Source organism: Primulina tabacum, chromosome 18, assembly GCF_025594145.1.
Source record: "Primulina tabacum isolate GXHZ01 chromosome 18, ASM2559414v2, whole genome shotgun sequence".
NCBI classification, from domain to species: domain Eukaryota; kingdom Viridiplantae; phylum Streptophyta; class Magnoliopsida; order Lamiales; family Gesneriaceae; genus Primulina; species Primulina tabacum.
The window spans coordinates 29,531,320-29,548,186 of NC_134567.1; the positions used below are offsets into that span (position 1 = coordinate 29,531,320).

General features: G+C 37.9%; 2 protein-coding genes and 1 pseudogene across 4 annotated transcripts; all 3 read right to left on the bottom strand.

Annotated features, from left to right (window-relative positions):
• Positions 1 to 730: 730 nt before the first annotated feature.
• LOC142532466 (structural maintenance of chromosomes protein 6B-like) lies at positions 731 to 5,838 on the bottom strand (annotated as a pseudogene).
• Positions 5,839 to 7,280: 1,442 nt separating this feature from the next.
• On the bottom strand, positions 7,281 to 9,608 carry LOC142533326 (large ribosomal subunit protein eL15-like). Of its 2 annotated transcripts, XR_012816724.1 has the most exons (5): positions 9,447 to 9,608; positions 9,164 to 9,330; positions 8,109 to 8,306; positions 7,526 to 7,821; positions 7,281 to 7,472 (listed from the first exon to the last, which is right to left on the bottom strand). XR_012816724.1 is itself a non-coding variant. In XM_075640062.1 (4 exons), the coding sequence occupies exons 1-4, from the start codon at positions 9,448 to 9,450 to the stop codon at positions 7,576 to 7,578; spliced, it is 615 nt and encodes a 204-aa protein (XP_075496177.1). In that variant the 5' UTR covers positions 9,451 to 9,608; the 3' UTR covers positions 7,281 to 7,575. The 2 variants fall into 2 exon arrangements, 1 of the variants encoding a protein (XP_075496177.1); XM_075640062.1 differs by having other exon boundaries at positions 7,281 to 7,821.
• A 1,717-nt stretch (positions 9,609 to 11,325) lies between these two features.
• On the bottom strand, positions 11,326 to 16,326 carry LOC142532537 (splicing factor-like protein 1). 2 transcript variants are annotated; one of them, XR_012816555.1, is made up of 2 exons: positions 12,446 to 16,326; positions 11,326 to 12,357 (listed from the first exon to the last, which is right to left on the bottom strand). XR_012816555.1 is itself a non-coding variant. In XM_075638818.1 (2 exons), exon 1 carries the CDS (start codon positions 16,243 to 16,245, stop codon positions 13,855 to 13,857), a length of 2,391 nt encoding a protein of 796 aa, XP_075494933.1. In that variant the 5' UTR covers positions 16,246 to 16,326; the 3' UTR covers positions 11,326 to 12,935; positions 13,811 to 13,854. The 2 variants fall into 2 exon arrangements, 1 of the variants encoding a protein (XP_075494933.1); XM_075638818.1 differs by having other exon boundaries at positions 11,326 to 12,935; positions 13,811 to 16,326.
• Positions 16,327 to 16,867: the final 541 nt, after the last annotated feature.

Genomic DNA, 16,867 nt, shown 5'->3' on the forward strand with positions numbered 1-16,867 from the left:
AATTTTTATTTAAAAGTATATTGTTAGATATTCATTGTGGATTTAAATAAAAATTTAAAAAATAAATTATGAAATTCATTTCATAGCTAGCACAATTATAACAATAAACGAATTCTATAAATATCACCAGATATCCCATCCTACATCCACCCTGCTACCCAAGTAGCCGTTGCGCAAGGTTTGACCATTCTCTCCGTCTTATTTGTAATATTTTTAGATGCAAAAAGTGAAAAAAGCCATAAAACATGTGAACCTGCCTCCACAAATTATTTTACATATGCCACCGACTTCTTCACTCCTTGCAAAGTAATATATAATGAGTATGTATCTTGTGAGACGGTCTGACAAATATTTATCTGTGAGACGGGTCAACCATACCGATATTTACAATAAAAAGTAATACTCTTAGAACAAAAGGTAATATTTTTCATGAATGACCCAAATAAAAGATCCGTCTCGCAAAAATACGACCCGTGAGACCGTCTCACACAGTTTTTGTCATGTATAATATACCATATGTTGAAGTTGCTTGTGAGATGTATTTGGTATTAATCCAATCATATGATGTAAGAAAGAGTTGTTTTGTTCACAGTAATTGTATTTTCTTAAATGTTTTAATGTAGAAACAAAGTTAAGACGAACCATAAAGCAAAGAAGAAAAACAATTAGCGGCTATATCAACACAGGTCTGACTGTTCTTTTAAAAAAAATTTACAAATTTATGAGTTTTTGTAAAAATCAATTTTAGAATTCTAGAAATAAATAAAGTCGCATCTTCGACCTACCAATCAATAAAAGTATATGAAATTTGCAAGTTAGTCCAGACCTGAAATCTGAACGAACTATGCAAACTACGATTGGGAAGAAAACAAAGTAACCAAACGAAGGAGCGTTCATATGCTGTTTCTTTATCCTTTCATCGTGTGCTGAATCAAAAAACCAACAATCAGACGATAGATCTCCATGAATATAATAACAGCAGCAATAAAAAATCATGCATGATCTTTCCATCAAAAAGGTTTTTTCCAAGGTATGTCATGAGGAGTAACAAACATCCACTGGTATACTTGTGCGAAAGCAAAATCCACAATAGCATCTAGACTGATTTTTCTGCTGACGGCATCCTGTGGATTGAACCAAGATTGAAAATATCGAATTGCTTAACCTTTTATTTTTTCTGTCCAAAATCAAAGAAGCTACACACAAATTATGTAACAGCAGTTGAGCAGTGATAGTTTGTAGATTCAAGATGATGTTGCAAAGTCATATTTCCTTGACATTTTGAGATAAGATGGCATAACCGTAACTGTAAGAAACAATAAAAAAAAAAAACACCACAACGATATGAAAGACTTCCAAATCCATGCAAATAATCTTTTTTCTCAATATGGAATATCATAAGCGACTCAGTTCATTGCTTTTAGACTTTGAGTCTTGTGATCGGTGGTAGCCAAGATCGACCTCAATGATAATGAGAAAAATATATATATGAACATGAAGAATAAGATATCATTAACTAAATAACAAGAACACCCTCCAGACAAACGCAATCGAGTGTTTCCCTCTTCTTAATTGCCAGATTTTTTGTAGTTTCTAACACACCCAAAGATCTGCCCTCCACGTGGTTTTAACGATATAGAAGATAGATTAGTAATATGTATCATATGGGAAATTATAGATTTCAGTTAGAATGCACACCATGAATACATTAAATTCATCCATCACACGGAATGGGGATTCTGTCATCTCGTGAAGTGCGAGGGCAAAGCACAATGTTAAAAAGGAACGCTCACCACCTGTTCAAACATCAAAGAGCAAAATTACAACATAATGTTTCAAGTAGCCAACTACAGGTAATTTTCTTTATGCAATATTCTAGTGTGGTTACCAGGTTCAAACCCAAGAAAATTGTGCGTTGGCACGTGAAACAAACACCATTTTCGTATAAAAGGCTCTAACGGTCATACTACTCTTCGAGTTTCTCCTAGGACAAATTAAAGGCTCAATGATGTTCCTCATTTTCATATTGTGCAAACGATCAGTTTACTCTTCGAGTTTCTCCTAGGACAAACTAAAGGTTCAATGACGTTCCTCATTTTCATAAGTGCAATACATTTATGCAAAATGTCAACAAAAGTGACCCATCACAAACAAAAGAAATTTGTAAACAAAAACATATCATTGAGGAAGAGGCCTACCAATGTATCTTTAACAAATGTAGATTACAGAGGATTCTGATGTTTTTAAGAACGAATATAATGCTTGTCCACATATTACATATTTATCAAGGATAGCATTAGAGTATGAAATTGATCTTTTACAAGTGTAGGTAGGTGCAATAGACTCTTACCTGAATTAACTGTTTTTATTCCAAATTGCTCATTGGATCTAGCAGCTCGTTTCTTTATATTTATCATGGGGTCAATTACTTACGGGCTTAGAAACTTGAAGCTATCAACAGCTTTTACGTAATCTTCTGCTATGGAGATGGACGCCACAAATTTCTTTGTGAAATCGCATGAAACTTAACCAACATTCACTCAACCATTCTATTACAAACTAGATGGGAAGATGGTCATCGAAAGCTTCAACATCTAGTATCGCAAATAGAACTCCACATTTATCACCACGGCCACCAAGAAGACATCACTCGTAATTTGAAAACCAAGAGTAAAATGTAGCATTTATTTCTACTCTTCTTGCCAGCAGAAAGATGAGTAATCTACAATAGAGCCAACCTGAAAGCCCCCTAGTGTCATGGACAGAGCTGGTTGATGCATCTTGTGGCATTCTAACCTGATAAGACAGACAAAAAAATTGCGAACACTTATTAGCTCTTAGACTGGTGATCCACTAACTTATAGCCAATTATTTTTAGGAAAGCAGAAATAACCCTTTGGATTATAGTAACACGACATATTCAGTCAATTTACCTCCACTGAGAGGGTCTGTTCTTTATAAGGACACATAAAACCAATGTGGTGTTTGAACGCCCACGTTACTTCTTATTTTGTAAATATATAAAAACATATTATTATCTATATAAAATAATAATAATTTAAATTTTGTAAATAATTTGAAATTGAATTTATTTAATGTAAAATAAGAATAAGATGAATGAGTGGACAACGGGACCTACAAATAATGAGTATTAATTGTTAAAATGAATGTGACAGAATACGTGTACTAATATAATGTGTACGTGGCAACGAATGCGAATATCCTAATTAACTCTGATTTGACCGCTGATCCCTTTTTTTTCAAGTGGCCATTAAATCTAATAGGAAAACTTAGCATTAGAAGTTGGAACAAATTTCTCCAAATAGAAAAAGTCGCTTTGGATGAGGAAGAATTGTAAAGAGAACAGGCCCTACTGCCATGTTAACTGGCGCTTCAAAAGAGTTGCATTCCTTTCAAATTTGCTCCACCTCAGCTGTAACGCTTTATCACATGCCTGAAAAGGAAGTAGGAAACTAAAAATTGAAGGTTGGCCAGGAATAAATCCAAGTGGAAAAATAGCAAAGTCAAGTACCAGAGATCATTATCAATAAAATATCAAGTACTCAAAAAAAGATATCAAGAAACTTAAACAAGATTCAGATTCTATTCTCTATGGAAGAAGAAGGCAAATAACAAAAACGTACTAGATCAAGCAACACTAAGAAATTGAGGGATTAGTAACACAAAATAGTCCCACTCCCCCTGTTGGGTAGCACATCAAGAATGAATTTGAAAAATATAATAGCTAACCTTTCTTTTCATTGCACTTGAAAACAAACTCAAAAAATAAGGAACAAGCGAGCTTGGTGAAGGATTTTACAGGAGAAAAGCTATCTCATGCAGATCAAACAAGAGAAATGAGGATGATATTTTCTCTAAAACTCACTTTCAATTTTTCTCGAAAGCCTTTGTAAGTTTGTTGTTTTCTAGATATTCAACGCTCTTTTTTCTCATACAACATTCTGAGATCATCAATGGATTCTGAAAATCTGCAAAAGTTCTTCCAGGTTTATTGTATTCTAAAAGCAAAATAAATTAAAATGTTGCCAATTGAATACCCAAAATGTATACCTCTGGCTCTCACGCTGAAGTTTTTGACTCCACCTCGTCACTTGAGCACTGAGTTGCTCAGGATTGCTTACTTTGCATCCTCCTAGAGCTTCAATTTCACTTTCAGGGCAGATGATAGACGCTTTGTTATGGTCCTCCTGAAATTTCACCACAAATCAGCACTAGGTTCTTTCTGGAACCACTCGGACACATGACTTGTAAAAGCATAACCTGTCTAAAAAAAAGTAATGTGCAGAAAAAATTAGTAGTTATGTGCAGATGATTTGCTTTAGTTTTTCAATGCATATGTTACCATGCCTGGTGGTGCCTTACTATAACAGGTCCATGTTTCGAGAATGAGGAAACTGAATACAAAAGATGAAATTGCAAGCACTGGAGCAACATGACGAAACTCGGAGGTGACTTATATTTCCCATGCAAGAATAAAAATCCACCTTACAAAACTGTTCTAGTTCCCGATACTTAGCCTCTGCATTTTTGAGGTCGGAAAGGACTCTAGTATTCATCACTTGCTCAAAATGTTTCTTTTTCTGCGGGACACCAAAAATTTTTAGTAATCGTTTCCTAAATAAACAGTGAGCAAATGAATAAGCAGGGTTAAAGAACGAACTGTTTCAGCATCATGCAGAGTGGTCTCAATCATCATTAGTTCCTTTTCTGTTTCCGCTAACACATCAATTTCTGATTTCGCTGACTCTAAATTGTAAAACATTGTAAAGGAGCCATGTAAGGAATGGGTGATCAATAGAACTCAGTAGGGCATGAGATGACAAAGCAATCACCACACAAATTTTCAAATGAAATTCTGAAATCTTTAGCTTTTTAATCGCTGCTTCATTCACTTCCATCTGAAGCTTTTCTACAAAAATTTCCCTCTCTTATCCGATCTTTCGGTTTCAGCACATCATTTCAGACAAAGGAACGGTAAACAAGTTGTACAATATAGCAATTTGACAGGCTTGAACTCTACATTCGTGCCAACAAAAACTTAAGATAGTATGATAAACAAACGAAGGATGTAATGGGTTTTGAGAAACAAACAGATATCTCTTGATGAAGCTCGTCCACAGTAGATGAAGGTGCAGAAGTTTCTTCTGAATATATTAACTTTTTGACATCCTGCAGCTCAAATTCCTTTGACATATAGTCTCGTTCAATGTTGATGCGCCTCCCCTGCAAGAATTTGAGCAGTAGATAAGGAAGAGTAGGCCAACCATTTCGGAATATCCAATTATAGAATCCCCAAATTTGCTGATTTACTATTATTATTTAAAGGTAATTAATTTGGTATAAAAGAGGACTGTTATGTTATAATATATAAAATGAAGGTTGGTGATTCTCTGAAATATCAAAGAATTTAAGCAATTCAGAGAAACCACCCATAAAGGTAGATCACTGTCAATATAATTGGGGTACGATGAGCAGACATGTGCAAGTAAAACAAAAAAATTTCAACTATTATGATCTGTATTATATATTAGATTACTATTTTCCCTACCAAAAGCAACGTTGGAAAACAACAAGAAAAACTTTTAGCCATGATTCATTCCATTGGCATTGCATTCCTTCGGGTCCTCGTTCCAAGTACGACTCCTTTTCAGATCCCAGGACTTGAATATCCCTGAAACTGATGGATTGTTGTGGAACGTTTCTACCTAAAAGTCATTGATCACTAAATCTTACAAGTCTCATGACAAGATACTCGACAAAGCTAAAGCAACACAGTCTCACAGCAAAACAGTTAAAACTACACTGCTTTGCTTCCATAATGTACTCCAGCCGTCAAGCATAATATTCACATAAGATCCTGTGATATATGGAGCCTCTAGCTGCTATAATTTCATAGGTGTTGGCTCTGTTAGAAGACAACTTGTAAAAAAATTATTTGCAGCCAGATTGTTTTTTCTCTTAAAGGAAACTAATTCCACTGGTTTTTCCCATGTCTAGTTGTTACAGGAACTAGTTGGCAGAAAGCATGCTGGTGAAAGATTATTGAAAGGAGGCATACCTTTAGACTACTTAATTTGTCCTGAAGATTCCTCAGCTCTGCCTCCTAACTTCGTTTTATTCCCCGGCCTTGTTGTCAAGATTTTTGATCTGATTGTCAAAGGAACCACAAAGGCGACCAGCTCTTATGTTTTTGTTTGGAGGAAGAATAGTCTGGACTGAACCACGAGAAAACCTGCAAAGGAATGCCATTTGGATTGGAGCCTCTACCATGTTGTTGCAAATTAGAGAACTCGCATGCAGAGTAGAAAAGAAACTTGAACATTCAGACTGAAAATCTTGAATATGCTGTCACACTTTGCACAAAAACGTAGAAAAAAAAAGAAGCTCTGAATTTAAACTTGAAAAGCTGTGTAATGCTAACAAAAAACATTGCATGACTACAGAGATCAGAAATCTCCAATTGTGTCAGTCCTTGAGACATCATTCTATTTCAAACTCCGCTAAAAAATATATATGCTGTTCTTTTATGATGTTTGTACTCCCAAGGAACAAAAAAACCAATAATTTGTAAACTTAGCAATTGCTGATATTAAAATGGAGCAACGGTAAATCTCGACAGGCCCAATGACAGTAGTACTGGGATATGATGATATTTTGAATAAAAATGTTCATCGCAATTGTTAATATAAATATGCTAACGTATCATTGATCCAAAAAGATCAAATGGACAAAAATCTTTACATAAGTAATGGGTAATCATAATAAATAAATTATTTTATTTAAAATAACTAATGCTGTTAAAAATCTTTACGAAAGTATTATCACGTGGATAGATTGATAGTTAAATTAATTTTTACCAAGTGTATAGTGAGCTTCGTAAATATGAGTAAAACAATGCGTCGCCCCTTTCCAATCCCTTTGAACCAGAGATGTGAGTCCGAACTCGTATAAAAGCAAAAAAATCCCATCAATTGCTTCTTCTCAGTCACGATTGTTTAAACCCAATTTCATCTTGCGGTAATTATTTTGATATAAATAATACATAAAATCAAATGTGATTGGAAGTCAGTCCTTTAGTTTAATATTTGTTAATTTTAAATGACATTTGAAAATGGAGTAAACATACATGAATTATCAGTATTGTTTCAATTAAAATTTGGCTAAATTATATGAGCTTGCAACATATATTATACCATTATGTTTCACTAAAAACAGAAATATATCATATTCAACACAAAGTAAGTCGATTGGCAACAATAGGATTCAAAATACTTTCACTGATTATCATTCAACTCGACAAAATGTTAAAGACACGAGTAAATCTCTGAATCTTTCCTCCAATAAATTACACATTCTGCAGGGAAGTCTATAGGAAACACAAATAATATAAAGTGTATAGCAGATCTAGTAAGAGCTGCTGCACTCCGAACTCAGAAACGGCAATCAAATAACTGAATAAGATAAAATTGAACGCTTCTTCTCAAGTAGAAAACAACTCTACCACCAGATTAAAGATTTAGGTTTCTTGTAGAAAACCAAAAAATTTCATGAAGATCAACGATACCGGCGGAGAGACAGAGTCTGGTTCCTCTTCCAAGTAGCTCTTCTCGAAGGACGAGCTTTGTGATGCAGGTGACCTTTTCCTCGGAGACCCCTAAACTTCTTTCCAGCAGATGTAAGCCCACGAAGCTCCCTGTGTTTGTGGACAGGATTGCAGATCCAGTTGATCCTTGGGTCTTTCCGGATTGTTGTATGGGCTGGATCAATCAGTATAACTTCAAAGTACTTGTATGTTGAATCCTACATCATTACCACACAATATTTAGATAAAGTTCAGAAGATGTGCTTTGAAAGCAGAGCAGTTATAACTTGACATGTGCCAAAAACAACTTGATGATCCTAAAATGACCAACACGCCATAATAGAATTCCACAAGGCTATTTGAGAGGCATCTATACGGGACGACATAAACTTCTGGCATTTGTAAAAGAAGAAATTTATTTGAGATTTTAATTCACCACAACATATCTAAATTGTTCTGGAAAACAAAATAAATGAATCTAATTAAATGTTTTTAGTGTGTGAACCTCGTTGATCCAATATGAGTTCAGAACCCTCAGGCCACCCAGCTTCCTCCCTGCCCTCTCCTCCGCAACAGACCGCTTGCTGCGCTGGAATTTGAGTTGAGTGACACCCTGGTTAGTGGGCTTACCATAGACAATGCCTTTAGGCACCGGCCTCTTCCTTCCACCGCGTCTAACACGAACTCGGTAAATGACATAACCCTGTAGGTATAATTCAGCCAAATTACACAGTCGAAATATATGATAAAGAGATTAATTAATGATACAATAATCAGTAAATTTCCACAAGGTATTCACAGAGGAAGTGATCTGATCAGACCTTAAGATAGATGTTGAATTTCAAAAATCAGACAAAAAGAAAAAACATGCAAGTAATATCTGCATCGAGTGATCAAGAATTTCTGTAAACCTATTGACATTAATGAGACGTTCCAACAAGTTTATTGGTTTGGATGGCCGGCCATTGGCCCTTGAGAATAGCAAAAATAATTAAGCAAGACAGTGATTTTATATCTTCTAAGTTTCAAGCGCCTAAAAGAAGCACAAAAACCCAATGCCTCAATATTCCTACAATGATTGTGGTCGTTTCTCACAAGACCCAATAAACGTAAAAAAATATATATATTTGACAAGACCGGAATCTTCAAAAAATTTAAGAATACCACCCAGAAACCTACTGTTCCCATCGTGCGTTCGTCTCGGCAGGTGTATTATTCTACGTTTTCCCAAAAGAACATCCCTTCATTTCTTGACTTCCCCGTCGACCACGGAGTTATTGACAGTCTGTTGATGAAAATGGAATAGCATAGCCAAGCAACTAAAACGAGATACTGCAAACTTGAGCATTATGTTTTTACAAAAACTATAACATATACATGAGTATCACTTATAACATGACAGACAGAAGAACAGATCCCATATTTACGGTTGCAAGAACGTTATATCATTGCAAGTCTGCAAAATACACGCCAGAAATCTACTATCCTTAATCCTAAATCCCAAAAAAAAAAAAAGACGAAGAGAAACGACATAAGCAACGAGAGCATTCAAATACATACCTGCTTCGCCTTATAGCCGAGGCGTCTAGCCTTGTCGGGTCGCGTTGAATGCGTAACACGTACAATGGACGGAAGCTGACGGTACTCCCAGCATCTAACCCTCAGCAAGAACCTCATCACATCCGATTGCTTCTTCTTCCATAGCTCCGACACGTAAGTGTAGGCGCCTGCAGAAAAACCAGAAATAAGCCAAATCAACCAGCGTGGACACATAAAATGTAACCCGCAAATTACGATCACAGTAATGGGGGTGTAGGTCCTAGGGTTTTGCGGCGAGACATACCCATAGCACGGCTGCTGAACTCGGACGAAGATGATGACGACCAGCGGATATTAGGGTTTACAGGATAGCTTTATAGTTGTCGTGCGGCTTCCCTCGATAGTGGGCTTCATTGGTTAAAATGTATTGGGCCTGAGGATCGGCCCGGCCACACATGTTTCTGAAATCGCCTGTATTGGGGCTGTAAGACTGTGTTTGGTTGAATACTTACACTAGTTCAAGTTATTATGAAATAAACGACGTGATTGGGATAATTAAATATATTGTAACATATGAGGCAGACAAAACATTGAAAATGATGGCTATTTTACCACGCAACATGTGTATATTTTCACTAGTATATGTAAAAGAAGCTTAATTGAAATACGCTGGTAAGCAATATAGAAAAGGGTTAAACACACCTTTTAAACTTTATAAAAAAATTTGACTTCTTATATTATAGAAGTATTAAAAAAATCTAGCAATATAACCAACCAGTTCTCAGACTATTCAAAGTTATGGTATATATACATTTATGTTGACATCCAAGATAACATTTTTTTTATAGTAAAGGACAATAGATAACCAAAAAAAAAAAAAAAGATCTACTTGAATTCAAAGGTAATTTTTTAATTTCCCGTGCAAAATATAAACATGAGTTGTGTGTGTGAGAACATATGAGACTGGATGAAATTTGGAATTGCAAATATCAGATTAGTGTTTGACGAAATGATATCTCAAAATGAGTTTGATAGGCAACAGTTATTCTATCAAATGTTGGATATGTAATTAACCGTGTGTTTGAGAGCTGATAATTCTCAATAACCATTTATATAATTTTAAATCCCAACAATCAAATTGCTCCGACAGTTGCTCTGTCAAATGTTGGATATGCAATTTACGGTTTAGATTTTCGATAGGCACTGAACTTGTCCAAAAGATCAGCAGATACATTAAGTTCGTAATTATTGTAGTATCAATTGCAAGATACATTTATATCATATCATGAGATCGTTATCAAACCATAGGATGCCTCTGGGGACGAGGGTCTTACACCTCCTATAAAAAGAAGAGCGCTTTACTCTACGGACAAGTGAGTGCTCCAACATCAGCCAGCCGCTTAGATATTGAACCTTACTTTGCAACCCATACCCACATGTGCTATGATATAGGGCTCGATGATTAAATATTCTAGTAAAGAATAACACAAATATTAATCATAAACTACATTTCTTACATTTGGTTGCTGGCAGCGTTGGCTTTTTGCTGAAGTTGGAAACAAATGCGTAAATGACATGAGTAAATTTTGCTGTTGTAAAAGACTAAAGCTTGTTCGTCTGGTGAAAATATAAGACGTTACTTGTAATTGAGATCATCAAACTAGAACCTACTTATTTTTTCATACTACTCCAGTCAACAAAAAACTTTAAATAAACGACCTCAGAAAAATCGAGCTAGGCTTCCCCAAGCCAAGATCCCCCATATCAACACCTGCATTGAGCCTGTACTAATATTATTATATTTTTGACTGTCTCCCTCGTTACCTAAAATCTCTAATTTTATCATCTTGTCCCCAGGTCCTTGGAGTAATTTGTGGATTCTCAACTTCGAAAGAAACCTTTGGTTATCAAAAAACATTGCCCTAAATTTTATTTAAACATTGACTCGATTAGGTTGTTCTTGTTCGTTCATCATCATTACAAAACAACTCAAACCAACAATCCAAGATTGGAATGAAGTACAGTAGGATAAAACTTCTGGTATATGTGCGACACCTTGTCCAACCTTCTGTACAGAAGCAACTTTCACACATCTCCATCCTGTTATCTAATCATCAAAGATCAATCAGATAACGAACAGACCAATGAAATTGGATACTGACGGTTACAATAAAAAAAATTTTAAAAAGTACTCAAAATGTTTGGAGTTCCAAGGAAAAATCTGAAAAGCTAGTTGGTATTTTGGTCGAGGAAAAAACACTGCTCTAACTTGGAATCCTAACAACAACGTACTTAACAAAACCCTAGACGACAATAGCTATCAATTTTCAGACATGAACCAGGAAGCCATAAAAATTCAACGACAGAAATAATGGGGGACATATTTTAATGGAGGGGGATCAAGGTACACAAAAATTGGAGGTACCTTAATGCACCTGTGCGTTAAATTGTATGAAAAAAAGAGGTTTTACTATTTGAGTAAACAAAGAAAAAATCAACCATCAACATCACATCAACATGTATAGCTTCAACGTGTGGCCAAAAAGCTGTGTTAGGACACGATAAAAAAGACAGTTAACATTCAACTCATTTCCCTTCTCGACTACACTCTTCGGTCCCCGATACTGTGGAATGAATCACAAAAAACAGAAGTACAAACTGTGTGTAAAGTCGAGACAACCACATGGAACTGAAAGACGATGGTAAGCATTATGCAATTATTCAAAAAGGAAGTGACCAAGGTCTCATCAGGAGTATCGGAACGATTTCATCTGGTAATATCCAGTCAAAAGTTAGAATGGCAATATTTTCCAATTGAGTTGCAAACACATAAGCGTCCCCTCTTTGAAAAAGGCATAAAAACCTCCCACAAGCAGAGAACAGCAAAATATTAACTCTATAGCTTCTGCTTAGATGTGTTTTGGCACGTATCTAATGAATGGAAAATAATCACACTAGAGTGTAAACCCACATTCTCTAAAACAAGCACCTACAGAGAAACTATATCCATTTATTGCCATCTCATTTTGCAGCACATAGCTTCCTCCTGCAGTCAATCAGTCGATCATAACCATCAACCAAAAAACAACTAAAACAGATCCACACCTGCACTCCCATCATAAAGGGGAAAAACACAGGCTACTGTCAAGAGGCAAAAACGTTCCAAGTGAAGCTAAACCGAATACTCAAATATTACATCAGCACAATCATAGCACCTGCCTCACACGAATAGGAGAAGAGATCAGAGAGTTAAAGATGAAATCAAAAGGCGGTTGATAAGAACTTGTCAGATATTACACGTACCACCTGGGAACATATAATACAAGATTTGCTCAGTGCGCTTAGATGAGAAGAGGTAAGCATCAGCCTGCTTTCAAGTGTGTCAGTAGCTACAACCACTAGGAGCAGTCATAATAACAAGGAACAGAAGGCATGAAAACTCACAGAAGCATGTCTAATAAAGTGGGCATGATGCAATGGGTAATAGTGAGATAGACTGACACAAAAGGTCAGCAACCAGAAATTGAAGCGTTCAAACATGTAATATAGATTGAATTTTAAAAGACAGATAGTATAAAGCAGATAAAAGCGTCCACAGACAGAATAGTCCTACAAAAGGCACAACCAACAGAAGAATTTGTGAATCAGTTGTCCACCAGATGGCTGAACTGAACCTCTTACAACTTTCTGCAAATGTTAACATTACATCAAGGTTATGTGAGTCCCAAACTTCCAACAAGTAAATCATGGCAAGAGATAAGAAATCAGGATGAGAAGTGCTCCAACAAACGGCCTGTCAAAATATTGCATAATGACAAAAAAATGAGCTTATAATTCATTAAATAATCACTAAACCTACTTGAAAAAGAAAAAACGTAGACATGTTAAAATTATATCAAACACAAATACGATATCAGAGGGGCCAAGACTCCCAACACATGGTAGAGAAGATGCCCATGAGCAACACAGATAGTTGTATCACTAAGAATAGGCTATCTGCACAGACTCAAAACATTTCACATGAGGACAAGCAACAATTATCCATGTATAAATTTTATTTGGTTTTATCGTTTTCTTAGAACCAAAAATGCTAGTAAGACATCATTTCACAATTGGCTGAGCATTAATGAATGACCATGGCCATCTACTGGCCAGGCATGACTCCCCTTTGCAAGCAGGATTTTGGATTTGTATGCTCACACAAATGAATTCAATCAATAAAACTAGTGTTGAAAAAAAAAGGAACGAAGGCTTGTAGGTTCACAGGCAATGTGACAAGAACGCTTGATTTCAATTTATCTACAACTGTACACTCGGGTGTCAAAACATAACCGTTCACTAAGTGCAAGTCTAAGTTCACAACTTCCATTTTACTGGCAGCCTTAATCATATAGCTATAGCATTTTTTATCGTTGTTACTTGTTAATAATTAGTACAAGGCAAAATTACCCTAGTTCAACGCATATGCCATAGATTGATTCGTAAACAACAGGACAACGCTAAACATTTTCATTTCAGCTGGCTATCTAATGAGCTATCACTACCTGATATAACCTTTTCCCATAATTGGCTGGCAAGCTTGTGAAAAAACACAAATCAATCAGATATTGTGGCAATAAGAACAGAAGGTACATTGTTCCAACACGGAAAAATTTATGCAGTGCTTACCTCTGATTTGGAAAGAGGTCTTCACTCTTCATTGAATTCCATGATCATTTCATTTCCGCCATGAAATTCTCAAATTCAGCATCCTTATTGTAGTTACTTTTCTCAGGGGCAGATGGAGGGGGTGGTGCTGGAGGATTTGAGGCCCAAGGGACATTACTCAAGCTAAGGGAGGGATCCACGTTCAACTGAGGGGCAGCTGGAGGAGGGGGAGGGGGGACAGCCCCATAATAAGCCGAATAGCTATAAGGAGGTGCTGGGTATGTAGCATGAGCATTTGGTGGCATTGAAGCCATGGAATGGCCATATATAAAGGTTGGGGCAGAATGAACAGGAGCATTGCTCTGTGGTTGCATTCCGGGCGGATAACTTTGATGTGTCTCACCAGCAGATGAATAACTTTGTTGGGTATCACCAGATGAAATAGTCTGTACTGGGGCACTAGAAGCAGCTGGTGGCATTGGCGGTGGAGGATATTGCATTCCGAACTGAGGAGAGGGTTGCCCTGGAACAGGATGATACACAGCTGATCCTGGAGGTGGAGGAGGATAATGAGGATAGGAAGCATAAAGAGGAGGTCCGGGTGGACCCCACGAAACTTGTGCCCCAGGATAGCTCCCAGGTGGCACACCAGGAATTGGACCACCGACATTGTATTGCTGGGATGGGTAGGTACCACCAGGATGACTAGGTGCAGGGTAAGGGGGTACTGATGAAATTGGAGGTCCTGGAGGCACTGTTGGCTGAGGTGGTTTGCCAGCTACTCTCACAGCAATAGTCCTCCCATCTAATCTGTGACCATTCATGCTTGCAATGGCATTATTAGCCTGCTGGACATCAGCATACTTAACAAATCCATAGCCTTTACTCAGACCAGAGTCCCGGTCTTTAATAACCTTAGCCATAACAATTTCACCAAAAGGAGAGAATAAATTTATCAAACCATCATCATCAAAAGTGGGCGGCAAGTACCCAATGTATAGATTTGTTTCATCATATTCCTTTGGCTTGATTATATTAGCTCCCAAACCAGCTTGTGTGGTGTTACTGGAAGTGTTTGTACCACCTGCCCAAGGCGGATTGGCTCCCGAACTACCAGGTAAGGCGAGCATCGTGGAGCTTTGCTTGATTGCAGACTCTGGAACGGTTCCTCCCAATTCTGCCAAGAAGTTCTGATACTCATCATCCATTTTCTTGCCTGTGGTATTCTTCACTGGACAATCTATTGTAGGATGCCCACCATCACCGCATATCTTACAGAGTACATCGCTCTTAAAAGTTGAGGTTCGAGAAGGACATGCATATTGGCGGTGCCCAGGCTCACCACACAGCCTACAAAATTCTTCATCTCTTATGGTGCCATTCAGGGCCGCAAGCTCCCTGAGTTGCTGTCTCTTGTGCTCATTAAGAACCTCATCAACAGGCTGCAAGAGCTTCTCGACCATACCAGCAGCAGCATCAAGTGACTCCTGAGTGTCAGCCTCCACCAACACGTGCAAATCTTCATTCTCTGAAGGATCAGGTTTCAAATCCCTCTTCTGTTGCAGCCTACCCTCCTTTATAGAGCCTTTACCCCTAATAACAATCTTTGCTCCTGTCTCTCTTTCCATCCTCTTCTGGGTGTTTCCTCTCGGACCAATAATCAGTCCAATAAAATTGTAACCAGGGTACTCCTTCATCGGAATATAGAGCTTCTTATAAAGCTTTGGAGGCCTATAATCCGCAGGCGGCTTAAAGGCAGGATTCTTCTTAAGAATCTGTGATATAATTTCTTGCCTCTCCCTGTTCAATTTCTCACGGGCTCGATACTCTCTCGTGTTAATCCTAATACCCAAGTTATCGTAAACAGGCTCAGGCGAGGGTGACCTAGCGCCCTCGGGTGTATCGTCCAAAAGCATACCAGATTGCAATTTACGACTGATTTCAAGTAACCTACTATTCAAAGCCTGAACTTCAGGATCGAACTCGATGCCCCCAGTGAAATCTTTCATAAAATCAGGCAACTGAATCACGGGCTTCGGTTCATCATCTGCCCACCTGGATCTCCGCTTCCTCCCTCCAGTCCCGGTATTTCCATCACCGCCTCCGTCATTCGCAGTAACATCGTTGCTCGACTCGCTCGGAGGGGGGTCCCACCGCGACCTCCTCTTCCTCCGGCTGGTGGTCTCCTCCTCGCCACCGGAAAATTCCTTGTCGGTGCCGCTGTTTGTGTTCGTCAGGCCGTTTCCTGACAGCAACTGTTTCGGCAGACTCGATTTCGGAGAACCCCCGTGGACCCCAGGACGTCCGTTATCAGGAATCACAATCGACGAATCGTGAGCTTTTGCTAGGGTTTCGGGTTGATTAGATAAATTTTCGTCCGTATAAGGCGATTGAAGCTGGGATTCGAGCAGTGACTGCGGCGGTGAATCCATGTAATTGGATTGAATGGTGTCCATCGCACAAATAGAGAAGAAGGGTTTAGATCGCCGATGGGATGCGGAGACGCTAAATAAGAATCAGGAGATTTTAGGGTTAGATTCGGATCATGGGTCCACGATCCGCTAGTAAAGACAAATTAATTAGAGGACATTTTAGGTATTTAATAATAATCTGGATAATAAAATTTAGGCAGCGACGCGAACATCAAAATCACTCAATGGAGTACTTCAACTTCACGCAGGCCCAGTTTGCCAATTTTCTGGATCATCGGTCGCAAGCCACTGGTATACATAGAAGATGGACTTGCTACAGCCCTTATGAGGCCCAGTGGCTGTTGAGCACCTCAATGTAATCATAGAACCTTCTGAATGGGTCCATGAGTAGGCCTAGGCCCGTGAAGATGTCCCTCTCGAAGTAGTCGTGCGTGGGCCCATGATCCCCAGAGATTTGAAATCCAAACCTATCTGCCAGTTCAATCACCCAAAGTGGGGGATATTTTGGAGTCAGTTCGACCGATCCAGTTTGAACATTCATTCTGCAAATTGCAACACAATAAGCGCATGTGCTAGCTATATACTTGTACAATATCCAACATGAAAAAGTTAATATTTTTGTTATTCTAAAAATTTTCTAACTTGA